The sequence below is a fragment of the Phocoena phocoena genome, chromosome 8, assembly GCF_963924675.1.
Source record: "Phocoena phocoena chromosome 8, mPhoPho1.1, whole genome shotgun sequence".
NCBI lineage: Eukaryota > Metazoa > Chordata > Mammalia > Artiodactyla > Phocoenidae > Phocoena > Phocoena phocoena.
The window spans coordinates 8,995,891-9,010,007 of NC_089226.1; the positions used below are offsets into that span (position 1 = coordinate 8,995,891).

At 55.8% G+C, this 14,117-nt stretch overlaps 1 protein-coding gene across 4 annotated transcripts in view; it reads right to left on the reverse strand.

The window, feature by feature from the left end:
• Nucleotides 1–9,598, reverse strand: part of PKNOX2 (PBX/knotted 1 homeobox 2) — a 73,817-nt gene extending 64,219 nt beyond the window's left edge. For all 4 annotated transcript variants that reach the window (XM_065881460.1, XM_065881459.1, XM_065881458.1 and 1 more), the window contains exon 1: nucleotides 9,512–9,598. In XM_065881460.1, the coding sequence (XP_065737532.1) occupies nucleotides 9,512–9,598 (87 nt within the window). The remainder of the gene's footprint in view (nucleotides 1–9,511) is intronic.
• Nucleotides 9,599–14,117: the final 4,519 nt, after the last annotated feature.

The window sequence follows — 14,117 nt, forward strand, 5'->3', positions numbered from 1 at the left end:
CAGTTGTAGGGGAGAGTGGCACGTTGTGTTCCAACAAGCTAATGAAGTCTCTCCCTGGGGGGTTCACGTCCAACAGGGATCCCGTGCAATGGGTTGGTGGCACTCCCATTTTACATATGAGAAAACAGAAGCCACTGCAGCAGAGAAATTGCTGGAGACCACAGACAGTTTCTGCCGAGGTTGAGACAGGAACCAAGGGCTTTCTGACTAAATCACACTGTGGGAGTGATCGTATTTAATTACTTTTCTTTGAAGAGGAGAATAGGAAGACTTTTCCCCTGGGTGGAAAGGGGCAGAAGAGGAAGGGCGCTAGCGTCAGATGGAGTGTCACTCCCCAGCATCAGGCTCTGGGTCTCCCTCGAGCCCACCCATCCTGTCGCCGGCCCCCATCTCCCCAGCCCCCAACAGACCTCACAGATCAACTCCCCAAACACTGGTTGTGCCAGAAACGGTGCTTCTGGTGGAACCCAAGTAGGAAGAGCAGGGTGGTTTGTTAATTGAGGGTGGCTCAGTGCTACTGTGTTCACCTCCCTGACCGCGCAGGGCTTCAAGCTTCAGGGCTCACAGACCTGCAGCGGCCGCCTTCCGCCAGCTGCCACGGAGAGCTCCTCCCTTCTGCTCCTGGGAGGTGGGAGTAGGTGGCTCAGATGGGGGATACTGCCAGGGTCTTTCTAGCATCCCAGGGAGGGAGTGTGCACGAGACACTGGCAGCAGACAGAACGGATTCCCGCCTTTGCCACTCGCTGCTAGCCGACCTTGGACATGTAACCTTGCCTTTCCGGGTTTCAGTTTGCTCATCTGTGAAATGGCACTGACGCTCCCGACCTCTCACCACTGTCGTGAGGATGGCTGCCTCCTTCAGTGGATGTGGCTGAGCATCAGCTACGGGTCAGGGCCCTCTGCTCTGGGCTTCCAGGCCCTGAGGACACCGTTCAGCCACGTCTGCCCACTTGCCTCTCCCCCCACTAGATTGGGGCATCCTGGAGGGCAGGGACCACATCTGTTGTAGCCCCAGCTGCAGCCCCAGAGTCTGAGACAGAGTGTCCACAGCACCTACGGATGCAGGGATGACTGGTGTGGAGTGGGTGGGCCTTCCCATCCATTGATACCTTTTCAGCTGCAGACTGACCCTCTTGACCCCGAACGCCTCAGGCCACAACAGAGAAGTCACAGTCCCCGACCACATATTTATTGGGAGGGGTGGGCATCCAGCCCAGAGCTGGTCGATCTTTCTGATCCAGGGTCCTCATCTACACATTGGGAGAAGTGGGCGAGGCGTGGGCCCCGCCATAGGGAGAGGGGCCGTGGTATCGTGGAAGGAGACGTTACCCATCGCTAGCGATGTCACCTTGGACTAATAGCTCAGTTCCTCTGAGCCTCAGTTTCCCTCTCAGGTAAAAATGGAGCTAATAATACCTCTTGCCAGGCCTACAGTGACCATATGTGAGGGCACATTATTGCGCACCCCGGAGGCTCAGTGAATCTTGGTTTCTAAGCATTTTTAATGCTTCTTTTTGCTAGCCCTGTCCTCTGAATCCAAACCCCACTGCCTGTCCACACCCGGCCCCAGACACCCTGGCACCTACACCTCCCATGTCCCCCTGCGCACACCTGTCCCCCTGCAGCAGCCCTGCTCTTTACGACGCGTACATCCATGCACCTCCCACAGGTCCTTTCTGCAAACCCTGGGCAACCTAGGTCTGCACCTTGCCAGCATGACTCAGCACAGACACCCCCCCTAAGGGGACACCCCTCTTCTGACCTGGCAGGGTGCGGGTTGCCCATCCCCAGAGCTGGCCCACCAGGCCAGGGAAGCCTTGTGTTCTGAGAACATGGGGGGCTGCACAGGCCCAGCCCACTAGGGGCCGCTGAGGCTCCAACAGGGCTGGGCCTGTGGGGGGGGGGTGAAGGGGGGTGCTGACGCTCCCTGAAGGGCCAGGGCAAGCCAGTAGGGCCAGATCTGGTTTCCTCGCAACCAGGAGAGAGTCCAAGGACCTGGGATGAGGTCAGGGCTTGAAGCCATTTAGTAAATATCAGGTTTGGCCTGAACAGGTGGGGGGCACAACGGATGGTTTTTGGGGGAGGGCACAGCCCACAGGGCGCCCCAAGCTGGGACCTGCTCACGGACTCAGCCTTGTCTCCGGTACAGCACCCCACCCCTTGCCCGCACCCCAGCAGACCCTCCTGCGTGTGGGTGCCTGAACCCGCCCGATACTTTACATCTTTATGCCTTTGCATCTGGGGCTGCCTCAGCAGGACCTATCCACGCCTCCCCACCCTGCCCTCCCCAACCCCCCATCACATGCAAACCTACCCCTCTTTCAAGACTCAGCTGAAGGCAGCTCTCCCAGGAAGCCTTTCCCAATCCTCCACACCTCCTGCCCAGGTAGCCTGGACCCCCGCCTTATCTGCCTGTGCGTCAAACCTTAAACCCCGTAACACTTCGGGCCCCCATTTGTCTGTCTCCCTGAGTGGACTGGATTCCCAGCTCCCATCATCATGCCTGGCTCCCATGGGGTCCCAGCATGTTTGTTAAATGACTGAATGACCGACTGGATGAGGAAATGAGAGAGTGGTGTGTTAAAAGGCTCAGGGATCCAGAATGGAGAGGAGTCAACCATGGCTCCTCCAAATACCCCCCAACCCAGTCAGCCCAGGGACAGGAAGGGCCGGAGGCAGAGAAAGGCAGCCCGATTGCGCTGAAACAGCCTCCTGGAACAGCAGGCCTGGGTCACCTACATTCTCATCCCGGGACCGACCAGATAGAACAAACCACAGGAAAGTTACTTTGTGGTGTAAAATGGGGGTCCTAAGCAATCGATTAACTTAAAAGGGTTTGTAGGCAGTGGTTTACAAAATGAGGCTTGAAAGTGTTTGCCGCCCTGCCTGCACTTCTGTGGGTTGCTGACCCGTGGCTAAAGGGACGAAGGCTGTGGACTTTCACCTCCCAGCTTCGTGCACTTTCCCGGGCACGGTCTTTCCCATCCATCTCTGGAGGACCCCTCGCTTGTATAATAGTCCCACACCAGTGAGTTCCAGTATGTTTGTGTATGTGTGTAAGGGAGTGTGTTTACAGCTAGAAACACATACTTGATACGCCTATTGTGTTCCCAATACAAAGGAGAGTAATTAAAGTTCAATCCAATCTTGGCTACTGGAGACGTAAAGAAGAGAGTGAAAAAATCAATGTCAGGGTCATCGGTGAAAGAAAGCTGGAAAACACCATTGGACTTTTCACACCCACACTCGCAACAACCCGGTGAGGCAGGGAGGGCAGAAGTTATTCCCACTTTACCGATGCAGAATGGCCCCAAATAAGCTCCATTAGGGCGCGAACTATTAATTCTGTGTCCCCGGCACGTGGCACAGGGTCTGCAAGACCCACAGAAAGCACCTGATGTTTATGAAACGGCTGAGTGAATGAAAGAAATAGTGCTGTAATTACTTGTCCAAATTTGTATAATTCATCAGCAGTGCAGTGGGTTCCCGAATTTCTACCGCACTGAGTTGACTCAGCCCACGCTTCCTCCTCCAGACCACAGACTCCAAAGACAACACGCAACGAGGGCCGTGCTCACCCATCCCCCTCCTGCCGGGCTACGCAGGCACCGGAGCTCCTAGGAGATCAACCGGAAAGGGGGGCAAAGCAGGTTCCAGCTCCTTAGGCCCGCTGCTGAGGGATCACCTGTTCCTGATTTATTTTAAGCTTTGTCTACTCGGGCCATTAACTATTTTTGTAGCTGTTTAAAGCACTCATTCTGCTTGGAAGCAAGAGGATAGACAAAAGGTCTGTGTTTTTTGGGTAAATATAAGAATTCAGGTAGGAAGTTCATCAAATAAAAACCCTAAACAAGGCCATGAGAGAGACTGTTTCTTCCAGCAAAGTCCTGTTCCTAGCCCACTGTCTCCTAAATGAGGCATAAGGCCCCACAGTCAGACCCAAAGGCTATTTTTGCCTTTGCCACGCTGAAGAATCCAGGTCTGGAGTGAGCTGGAGTTGAGGGACACGTCCAGTTTAAAAACATGGGTGGCCCAAGCAGGCCAGAGAGAGAGGTCACTGTGCACAGAGAGAAGAAAGGCCCAGCAGAAAATAAAAAAGAAAGAGAAGAGTCCGTTTTGATGAGCCAAAGTGAGGGAAGGCAGGTCACCCATAGCGTCCCTGGGGTGTTGGCCCCAGGGGCAGAGGGAGCCGTCAATCACAGCCACAGAAAAGGCTTAGGGGGACTCTCAAAGCTGTGGAATGAACTCTGTTGCTGCAGAGCCAATGTGTCTCACCAGCAGCTGAACAGGAGGCCCTGCGAGGCAGGGGGCTCCAGTCCTTAAAGGGATGAGAGGAATGTAAAGTGTGAAAACATCTGAAGCCGCTTCTGCCCGGCCCAGCTGCATGGCCTGGAAAGGGGGGCGGGATTCACAGCCAGGGGCCCCAGCCCCCTCCCCTCCCTCTCCCCCTCCGGTTAATGAAACCAGCATGGGGATCCTAATAACTGATCAAAGCCCATCCAGCTTCCCCAGATGTCTGCTCCCCTGGCTCCGTGCAGAGGGGGAATGATGCCGGGACAGGGAGGGAAAAAAGGTACACTCAGAGGGCAAGAGAGACGGGTCTGACCTCCCCCGACATGGCTGGCCCAGCCTTAGCCTTCCTGGTACAAGATGGGTATCTCCAAGCACAGCGTCCTGCACTCCTGAACACCGTTCTCCCGGCTCTGAGGGTTGCAGAAGGATGCAGGGGGACAGAGGGTCCCAAGCAAGTGCTTGACTTCCTTCTGAAATGAGCTTCCCATACTGGTCCTGGACTGAGAGTTTTGCCTTTCTTGCCTCCCTCTGGTCAATAACGAGGCTGCATCCTTGGTGAATTACCAGAACCCGTTTAATATCACCCATCGTTACATCATGCTACATAAGCACCCAGCTACTTGCGTAGCAGTCGGTTCCTAATCCAAACTGCGAACTGAGTGCCCACATTCATAGGGGGCTGTGCCTAGTGGCTCAGGCTGGATCCCACTAGGGTTTCTGCTTTCTAGTCAAATGCTCACGCGGCCCACATGCTGGGGACACGCAGACAGAGGAGCACTGAATACATACACCTATAGACCAGATAAAATGTTTGTCTTGCCTATAAGCCAAGGGCAAAGGTATCTGTGGAACAGCAGGTATGTGTCTGTGTTTGCGGAAGAGTGGGGGGAGGTTACTGATAGCAGGAGTTTGTGCGTGTTGTATGGAGGGGGGTGTTTAAGGTGAGGGTAGGGAAGCCGCTGCCTCCTCCAGTAAACCTAACAGTTTCCTAAAATTGCTGGTGGAGCTACAGAGGGAGAACTCTGCTTGGTGGGTGGTGTTGCCCATGGAGTGTTACAAGAAATGGGAGAACCTGAATGACATTTCAGAGGTGGAGAGAGTGCATGGATGACATGAGAGGGTGGTGGTGTTACCACGAAAATTCTGGGAGGGAGACTGCAGTGGCACTTGCCGGGAGAGGGGGACAATAGCAGAGGATCCCATCAGGATCAGGGGAGGTGCTGGGGTGGTGAGAGGAGGGATTGGGAAAATCCAGGTGACAGATGGCCAGGCTAGAGATGCAAAGGAACGGAAGGCACTGAATGGAGGGACCACATGCCTAGCTCATATCCAGGTCTCCCTGGAGACAATGTTTTCATTAAACTATCATCGTAGAATTCCCACAGTCCCCATGGCTTGCTCTGCCTCTTGGGGCATAAAGTGAGGGTCTGGATCAAGGACTCAGGTGCATCATGCCGGAATTGAGGTACAGGAGGTGGACAGCAGAGGGCGCTGTGACTCTGACAGGGAGCCACCAGAAGGAGGAAGCAGGCCACAGGAAGGGTTCCAGTGGGTTGTTGCTTTTGTATTTTCTAAACTTACGATCTGCCTTTAGTGTACGATAAACACAGAGCGACATCCTTACAAGTAATCATGGAGTGTCCCCAGGACGGACTGGAACAGAACTGAGGGGCCAGAAACTGCTTAGCTGTCATACCACTTGGCTTGTGCCCAAACAGCATGGGGCCATAACCATTAATGCTTCCGGACTAAAATGGGAAGAAGAAAAAGCCTCCCTCATTTTTAATAACTTTATTCCCCAAACTTCAAAAATGAAATTGCCAAGTTAAGAACTTGCCTTGAAAAAAAATTCTAATTTATTATAAAGAAGGTCCGGGGCTTGGGAATTTTTTAATGCAGATTCCTAATTTTCCAAAGTGAGATTCTCCTGTGCTTTTGAATAGATTATGCTCGGTATTGCTAGCCCTTAGCACAACGGGAACATTATTAAAACGACTGCATGGGTCTCAGAGGAAGGGCCCTGCTTCTCCCTTCCTTTTTCATTTTGGGGACTTTGTAGCAGAGACTGTCCATTTCTACCTGTGGCAGAAACTGGGTTTCTGAGGAGGTGATAAAGAGATGTGCTCAGGGGCTTCCCTGGTGGCGCAGTGGTTGGGAGTCCGCCTGCCGATGCAGGGGACACGGGTTTGTGCCCCGGCCCGGGAAGATCCCACACGCCGCGGAGCGGCTGGGCCCGTGAGCCATGGCCACTGAGCCTGCGCGTCCGGAGCCTGTGCTCCGCAACCGGAGAGGCCACAACGGTGAGAGGCCCGCGTACCGCAAAAAAAAAAAAAAAAAAAGAGATGTGCTTAGCAGTCCAGGCCTTGAGAAAGCAAGTCATACTGGGTCCAAAAGTAATGAGGTTAGACCTGAAGGAATGAACAGGAAGCGGGGGATCCCCTCCAGAGAGCCCCGTTTAGGAAGTGATTCCCCTGTGTGCCTGGCCCACACTCCTACAGGGCCCGGCTTTCCTGAGAACACTGAGTGTCAAAGAGCGGCTGATTCGACAGGACGCTGAGCTTCGCCTGAGAAGCGGGGCTCAGCCTCTGACAGCACAAAGGGAAGAAGGCAGGAGGAAGAACAAGTTCCCCAGCAGAAAACGCATGGAAGACATTCCCATGTGGCAGCCACTCCTAGAAGCCCCGAAGAGTGGAGAGAAGGGCGCCCCGAAAGCCAGCTGGCCTCCAAGTCTAGCACCCTGGAGAGAACAGCCCTTCCCCGTGAGTCAGAAGACTTCGTCCTGCAGACCTCACCCACGTCCTCCATCCCGGCCATTCCGTCCATGCCCTAAGTTCTCCCCATGATCCCCCATCCTGGTCAGTTTCCTTGGGAACCAGTTTGACTCAGGGAAGGCCCATGGGAATCTAGCCACAGCCTAGCGGCCTAGCCGAGGCCATAAAGACCCCAGGCCTTGGCCTGGTCACTTTACCATGGACACTGAGACTTCATTCCTGGACCGCTGGGGTTACAGGGAGATGTGTGGCTTCCCCGGAACAAATTATTCCTTGGCTGTATACGTGAGTATTTTCGATGGTGAGGTTCTGGTGGCTCCTCAGAGAAGAGAGCCTTGGGACAGCCCCTGTGCGTTGGGCTTCTGCTCTGAGGCCTTGGATGGGGGACTGGAACCTTCCTTCCTCCCCCAAAAGGCTAGAGCACCTCAGTGGTGGCGTCCGGGGGGCTGAGCACCTTAGGGCTGCAATCTCACCTCCCCACCTCCCTCGGCAGCTGGGATGGATGACTCCTCAGCTGTATGCTGAGAGTTCAATTAGGTTTCTCCACTTCACTGCACCCGGGTCAGCTGCAGGCCCTCGCTGCAGCTCTCCTGCTAATGCCCACCAAACCCAAACTTCTCCCAGGAAGGCAAAACAGGGGGTGGGGCCGGAGGCAGAGAGGCCGCCGCCGCCAGCTATGCCAATCCGGTGCTCTCTGGCCTCTTGGCCCTACCCTGGTCTGTCCCTGAGCCTTGGGGATGGGAGTGTGGGCCTCGGCACCTACCACCTGCTAAACACAGGCAGTGTCCCGGTTGCCATACCCCAGTCCCACTGTGGAGCTCGGAGACCAGCATCCAGCTACAAAAGAACTGGAGCTGATGTTCCTGCCTCTTCATCAATACCCCAGGTTCCCCAGCACTGCCTAAGCAGACAGCAGATGGGTCTGGTCTACTGAGGAAGGATGGTGCTTGTTCCCCATTATGGCCCTTACGTTCCTAGGTCTCCACTGGTCCAGGCCGACTTGGTTCTGACTACAGAGGGAAAGGCCCTGACATAGCTGCACACCTGGAAGCTTTCAAACAGAGGAACTGTACAAATGCCAAGTCCCACCCACAGTCGCTTGTGGAGAGCTACTGACGTGAACAGAGGGTCTGCTGAAGCTGAGGTCAGGGTGGGGAGAGCCCAGGAAGGAGCACGGAGTTGACACCTGGGAGCGGGGTCGGGGGTGGGACAAAAGGACGTGCGCTCAAAGGTCAGTGCTTCTGCACTTACACAGGGGTAGGAGTCAGTGGGGGTCCGCGTGCTGGACACCCTGTAGAGTGGTCATTTCATGGGCGGATAACAGCACGGATAGGGCAGCACCGTAGGCTCACACCAGGCTGCGGGTGTCGGGGCCACAGGACCTAAAGTGATGCACCCTGGGTCTGCGTCTTCGTGTCCCTTTCATATGGCACAGAGCTTCCCTGTGGTCAGGGGAAGGGCTGTGTCTGAAAGCCGAATGAGTGATGGATAGCAGAGCTGGGCAAAGACCAGCGATGGAGAAAGAATGAGAATGACGGCCTGGTACACAGTAGGCGCTCACTGCACATTTGTGAAATGAATGAAGGAATACTCTAGCTGGGTGCATTTCACATTATACGTACTCAATTAATAATAGAGAAAACAGGGAAGTGCGGAGGTGGAGGCTTCTGTGAACGCACAGACTCACGATGAACTCTGAGTCTCAAAGAACCAAGCGTGGAGGGAAGGCGCACACGCGGAAGCAAAGTTCAGAAGTGACTGGTCTCAAGGACTTCCAGAGAGCAGCCCACAGAAGCTGGGCCAGGCTTCCAGAGGAGGAGAGGAGAGAACAGGAAGACAGGGTGGCCTGCAGGAGGTGCAGCCAGCCTGGGAGTCTCGGAAGAACCTGGGCGGGGTCTGCCGTGTCTGAGCTGAGGGATGGAAACTGGGAACCCGGGGAAAGGATGGGAGAGTGTAGAGAAACAGTCCTGGCCTTTTTCTGGATAGAAGCTGACAGAGTCCTGAAGAGAAGGGAGATTCCTCCAATAGGCAGGCAGAGACAAGTGACTAGGGCGATCTGTCAGAGGAAACCTCTGATCAAGAGTCTCCCCAAACACTCAGAGGCACATTTGATTTAGCTGTACCTGGGTCTCCCCGAGTGAGGGGTTCAGTGTGTCCGTCTGACGTCTGCTCTGAGCAGTGAGCAGGGGTGGGAGTGTGTGGCACAGGACCATGACTAGGTGCAGCACCCTGGGGTGCCACGGTCCTCCATGCCAGTGACAGCTCCTCAGGTGGGATCTGAACCCAGGGCTTTGCCAAGGGCGTGACTCCCTTCAGGGGTCTGGCTTTGCCGGGCTCTCTCAGAGAGGCGCCCCAGGCCGGGCAGGGGAAGAGCTGAGGGAGGCCTGGCCCTGCCCTCCGCCCCCGGGAAGGCCACCACACCCCTCCCGGCGGTCAGTCACACTCACCTGTGGGCTGTCCTGGTAGGGAGGGGGAGGGACATTCTGCGTGGCCATCATCGTCAGAGCGGGGACTGGGGAGGCATGTTGCATCATGGGATGGATTCACATGGAGGATCTGTGGCGGGAGAAACGGGGCCGCACCGTTAATAGCTGAGCACAGGGAGCCCCAGGGACCAGCGGCTGGACATGCTCCCAGGCTGGGCCACCAGGATTGACTGGATACAGCAAGGGCTGGAAGCCCTTCGCGGGGGACGAACGAGAGTTAAGGGGAGAAGCCTGGGTGGGGTGAGGCTTGCTGCGCTACGCTGACTTGCAAGAAACACTATTCACATCACATGTAAAACAACCTGTGCACCCGCAGCCCTGCTTTGTTCAGTACCAGCTCTGGCCTGGGCGGGGGGCGGGACTTGGCTGGTGGCAGCTCAGGGGGTTGGCGGCCATGAGGGCACCCCACGGTCAAGGGTGCTTTCCCTTCCCCAGGCCTCCCGGAGCTGTCACCTGCACCCTCGGGGCGGAAGCCTCAGCCCTCACGGTTCCAGATCCCCCCTCCCTGTCCCCAGGGTCTGCCAGCACCACACTAACCCCCCAGGTGTGCTCACGACGCCCCCTAGTGGTGGAGAGGGACGTGGGGGGCGCTGGTTCCTCCTCAGACTGGAGGGTGGAGCAAGTACCCTAGGGCGACCACCGGGAGGTGTTCCGGGAAGGGAAGGAGGCCGGGAACAGGGACCACGGCCACACAGACGTGCCTGCACATTCTCTTAGAAGACTTTCCTTGGCCTTGGTTCAACCCTGAGTTCAACCACACGTGAGGCCAGAAGAGCCGCCCGAAGCAAATGGTCCTCTTACAGAGGCGGAGACAGAGGCCAAGAGAAGAGTGTGTGTTTGAGGGGGAGGGGAGTGCCGGGGAAGCCGGGATGGACCCAAGCTCTCCAGACTCCCCGTTCTGTCGGCTCTACTGTACCAACCCCCACCCCACCCCATCACCCGTAAGCGAGCTGCCCCCATTGGCCTCAAGGTCTCTTCTTGAATCACAAAGTGCTGCGTAAGTGGAGACAGCCTGGCAGTACCACCCAAGGAAACAGAATGCTGAAAGAGCTGTTTAGCTGCAGGAGATGCCCTGAAATATTTAGAGCTGGAAACCGCGGCTAATTGCCTGATACAGAAGGGTGCTGATGAGCGGGCAACCTTTGAGAGTATGACAGTCAGACCGTCCCTCTCCTTCCTTCCTCTCCCTGGGGACCTTGGGGCTCCGTCCTCTTCCCACCTAATGTCCTCCCACCACACCCTCCCCAGGGTCTTCCAAAATGTTCACATACCTGAATTCTGTGGGAGTTCGAGGGAGTCAAAGGGAGGGTCTCCAGGACCCTATGTGGAGTGTGTGTGTGTGTGCGTGTGCGTGTGTGTGTGTGTCTTGTTGTGTTTGTTCTTTTTCAGGAAGAGGTGGACAGATCAGCTCTGGCTGACCCGAGTCTCCGAAGTACCAGGTGTGCTTTGACCTGAAGTGCATATGTGAAAGCACTGGAAATCCAGACATTCATTCAACGAATGTTTATCAGGTGTCAACTACACGCAAAGAACTGTGCTGGGGTGGGGAGACAGATGAGAGGAGGCAAGGCCTTCCCCCCAGGGAGGGAGGTGATGGTCCAGCGGGAAAGAAGAAGTGAACAGAGGTTCCCGTGGAGAAGGCACGGGGCGGGGGATGCCTTTTCCTGTGCTGAAACGTTCAGACTGCAGGTAATTCCTCTTTGCCTCACCGCTGCCCCTACCTCGCCCACCCTGGCCCCACTTCAGAAGATCGGCTGCCAGGACGTCCATGCAGCAGAAGCACCCAGGGTCACCCCGTCTTACACACACTAGGCACCGAGATCCAGGCTTTACTTCTGCAAAGAGGCTCGGAAGGGAGCCCTGGGGAAGCCAAACTCCACAGGCGGGGAACCATTGCCTATTTTCATGGCTGGGTCTTGTCTGGGAGGTGGAAAACACCCAAGGAAGGAAAGAGCGGAGTGAAGAGGGTTTGGGGGGGAGGGAAGAGTATATATTCCTCTTGAGACATCAGAAAGAACTTGAGAATGAAGACTTCTGAGATATTAAATTGGACGTGGAATCTCTCTCTTTTGGACCCAGAGGGAATAAAGGAAAAAGGGGCATTTCAGGAGTGTGCTAGGCTCAGCCTTTCCTGTGACTCTGGCAGATGAGGTAACTTTGGATGAGGCCTACAGGTACTGAGGCAGGATCCCTTCCGGGGAGCACCAATCTTAGATGCTCCTTGGCCAGAAAAAGCGAACTTCTGAGGGGCTGCAGTGCCAGAAGCCTCCAGAAGGGGGAGCCTGGGGGCAGAGTCTGGAGGCAGATTTTCTCCCCTTTTAGGGGCAACTGGTTCCCTTCCACCTTGAGTTTGGGTCTTTTGGTACCTCCTTCCACGGATGAGAAAGTCATCGCGAAGGCAAAGCACAGGAAACTCAATGAGGAGGATCTGGGGTAAAAAGAGGACTCTTTAGTCTGCATTCTTTTGTTCACTGTCCAATCAATGGGAGGTAGGGTCGTTTTAGAGTCTCTGTCCCTAGAAATACTTGCAACAGCTCGATAGCTGCCCTACCTGGGGGTAAAGAGAGATGGCTAAGAGTAGTCTGCACCCAGAAACAACCACCGTCCAGGCTGAGAAGAGATTTTTCAGTCTGCAGCCTGCTGGACTGTGGAGCAGGGGCTAGAGGCCACGGGAACAATTTTCTGAGGACCCAGATGGCCCTTGCCCCTCCCCCTCCTCCCCTCTGGGGTCACCACAGGCCACTAGGCCACTGCCCCATTGCCCTCTGGGGGCTGCTCCTGCAAGAAAACAGGAGGCCTTTTCATCAGGGGCTTAAGTTTCCTTCCCTGCTCGCTCAGGCACAGAAGAGTCTGGTAACCTGATGCTGGGGGAGACGCTGTGCCCATCTCCGGAAGCTCGCCCTTTTCTTCACACGCCCCCTCACCCGCACATGCGCTCCTTCCTCCCTCCAGCTGGGCTTCGGGGGCTGAGGGTCCATGTGGGACCATCCCCGAGAGGAGTGTGGGAATCTGACTTCTCAGAGCTGAGGCTCCACAGCTGGGATGCGGAGAACTCCTTGAGCCATCGCTGGGCACCCGGGCCTCTGGGGAAACCTGCCGTTTTTGCACTTTCTTTGGGAGCGTGGAGGGCACAGCAGGCCTGTCCAAGGCCTCCGGCATTTGTCTGTGGCCGGAGGCTGCTCCGCCCTGTCCAGGGGCCCCAGCCCTCTGTCACCAGACACCAGGGCACTGGAGGGAACACAGCCAAGACACAAATGGAGGACACACGAGGAATGATTTACCACCGAGAAATTTCCCACGTCAAAAGATTGTTTTTAACGTTGGAAACCTTTCTTATATGGCAGCTAGGAGGGAAAGAAAAAACCAAAACCCTAATGCAACACTCAACCCCACAATGATATCCAAGAAAAAGTAATTTGTCACTGACATTATCTTCAAAAGGAGCTAAAACTGCCATTTTCCAGAGCTCAGGAGCCGAGGAAGGCAGTGTGCACGGGCTGGTGGTGGCTGAGGGGGCCGAAGGACACTCCTCAGGAAGAGGGGAGGGGCACCCCGGAGCACCCACTCCGTTTCCTCAACTCCAGCTCCCCAGCCAGGTGAGACCCTCCATCTGGAGCCCAAACGCCAGCGTGTTGACAAACAGACTTAGAAAAAAGATCCAAGCTCGTTAGGAAGGAGCTCATTAGAACTTGTTGACATGAAACCCATTAGACCAATTAACATTCCATTAACGGCCTGGGGCACCCAGGGGTTAACGGTGCCCTGCAGTAATTGGGCTGGGGTGCTGGGTTGGGGGCTCAGGGCCTTAAGGATGAGAAACAAAGTCTAATTGGGAACTCTCGGACCAGCCAGCCCTACACCATCTGTTCTTACTCCCTGACCCTGGCTGAGCCTCCACTGTAGGGCCTGAGGTAGGAGAGGGGATGAAGGGACCAACTTCCCTGTGGCTCCGCACTGTCCCAGCCCATCGCCTGCAGACTGGGCGGGTGGCTGGCACAGGATAGGGTGGGGGGACATTTCCACCCTCTTGCACTCTGATGGTCTTGTCTTCTTCATCCGCCCCTCCCTTCCCCTCCCCCTCTCCACACCCCACTTCTGGTCCAGTTTCTCTCTTAGCCCCGGGAAGTAAGTCTCCTCTCCTCTCCTGGATAGGTTTTCAAAAATGTTTCCCACTCTTACAGAGCCTCTTTGGAGAAGCTAGAATCCTTGAGGGCCCAGAGTCTAATTCATCTGAAGAGCGCTGTAACTCAGGGTAGAGGAGTCAGGGAGCGAGAGCTGGCCCTGCTCTCCTTCCTTCCTCCCTCCCTCCCTCCCTCCCTTCCTTCCTTCCTTCCTTCCTTCCTTCCTCCCTCCCTCCCTCCCTCCCTCCCTTCCTTCCCTCTTTCCTCCCTCCCTCCCTCCCTTCCTTCCTCCCTTCCTTCCTTCCTCCCTCCCTCCCTCCCTCCCTTCCTTCCTTCCTTCCCTCCCTCCTTCCTCCCTCACTCCCTCCCTCCCTTCCTTCCTTCCCTCCTTCCTCCCTCCCTCCCTCCCTTCCTCCCTTCCTTCCTTCCCTCCTTCCTCCCTCCCT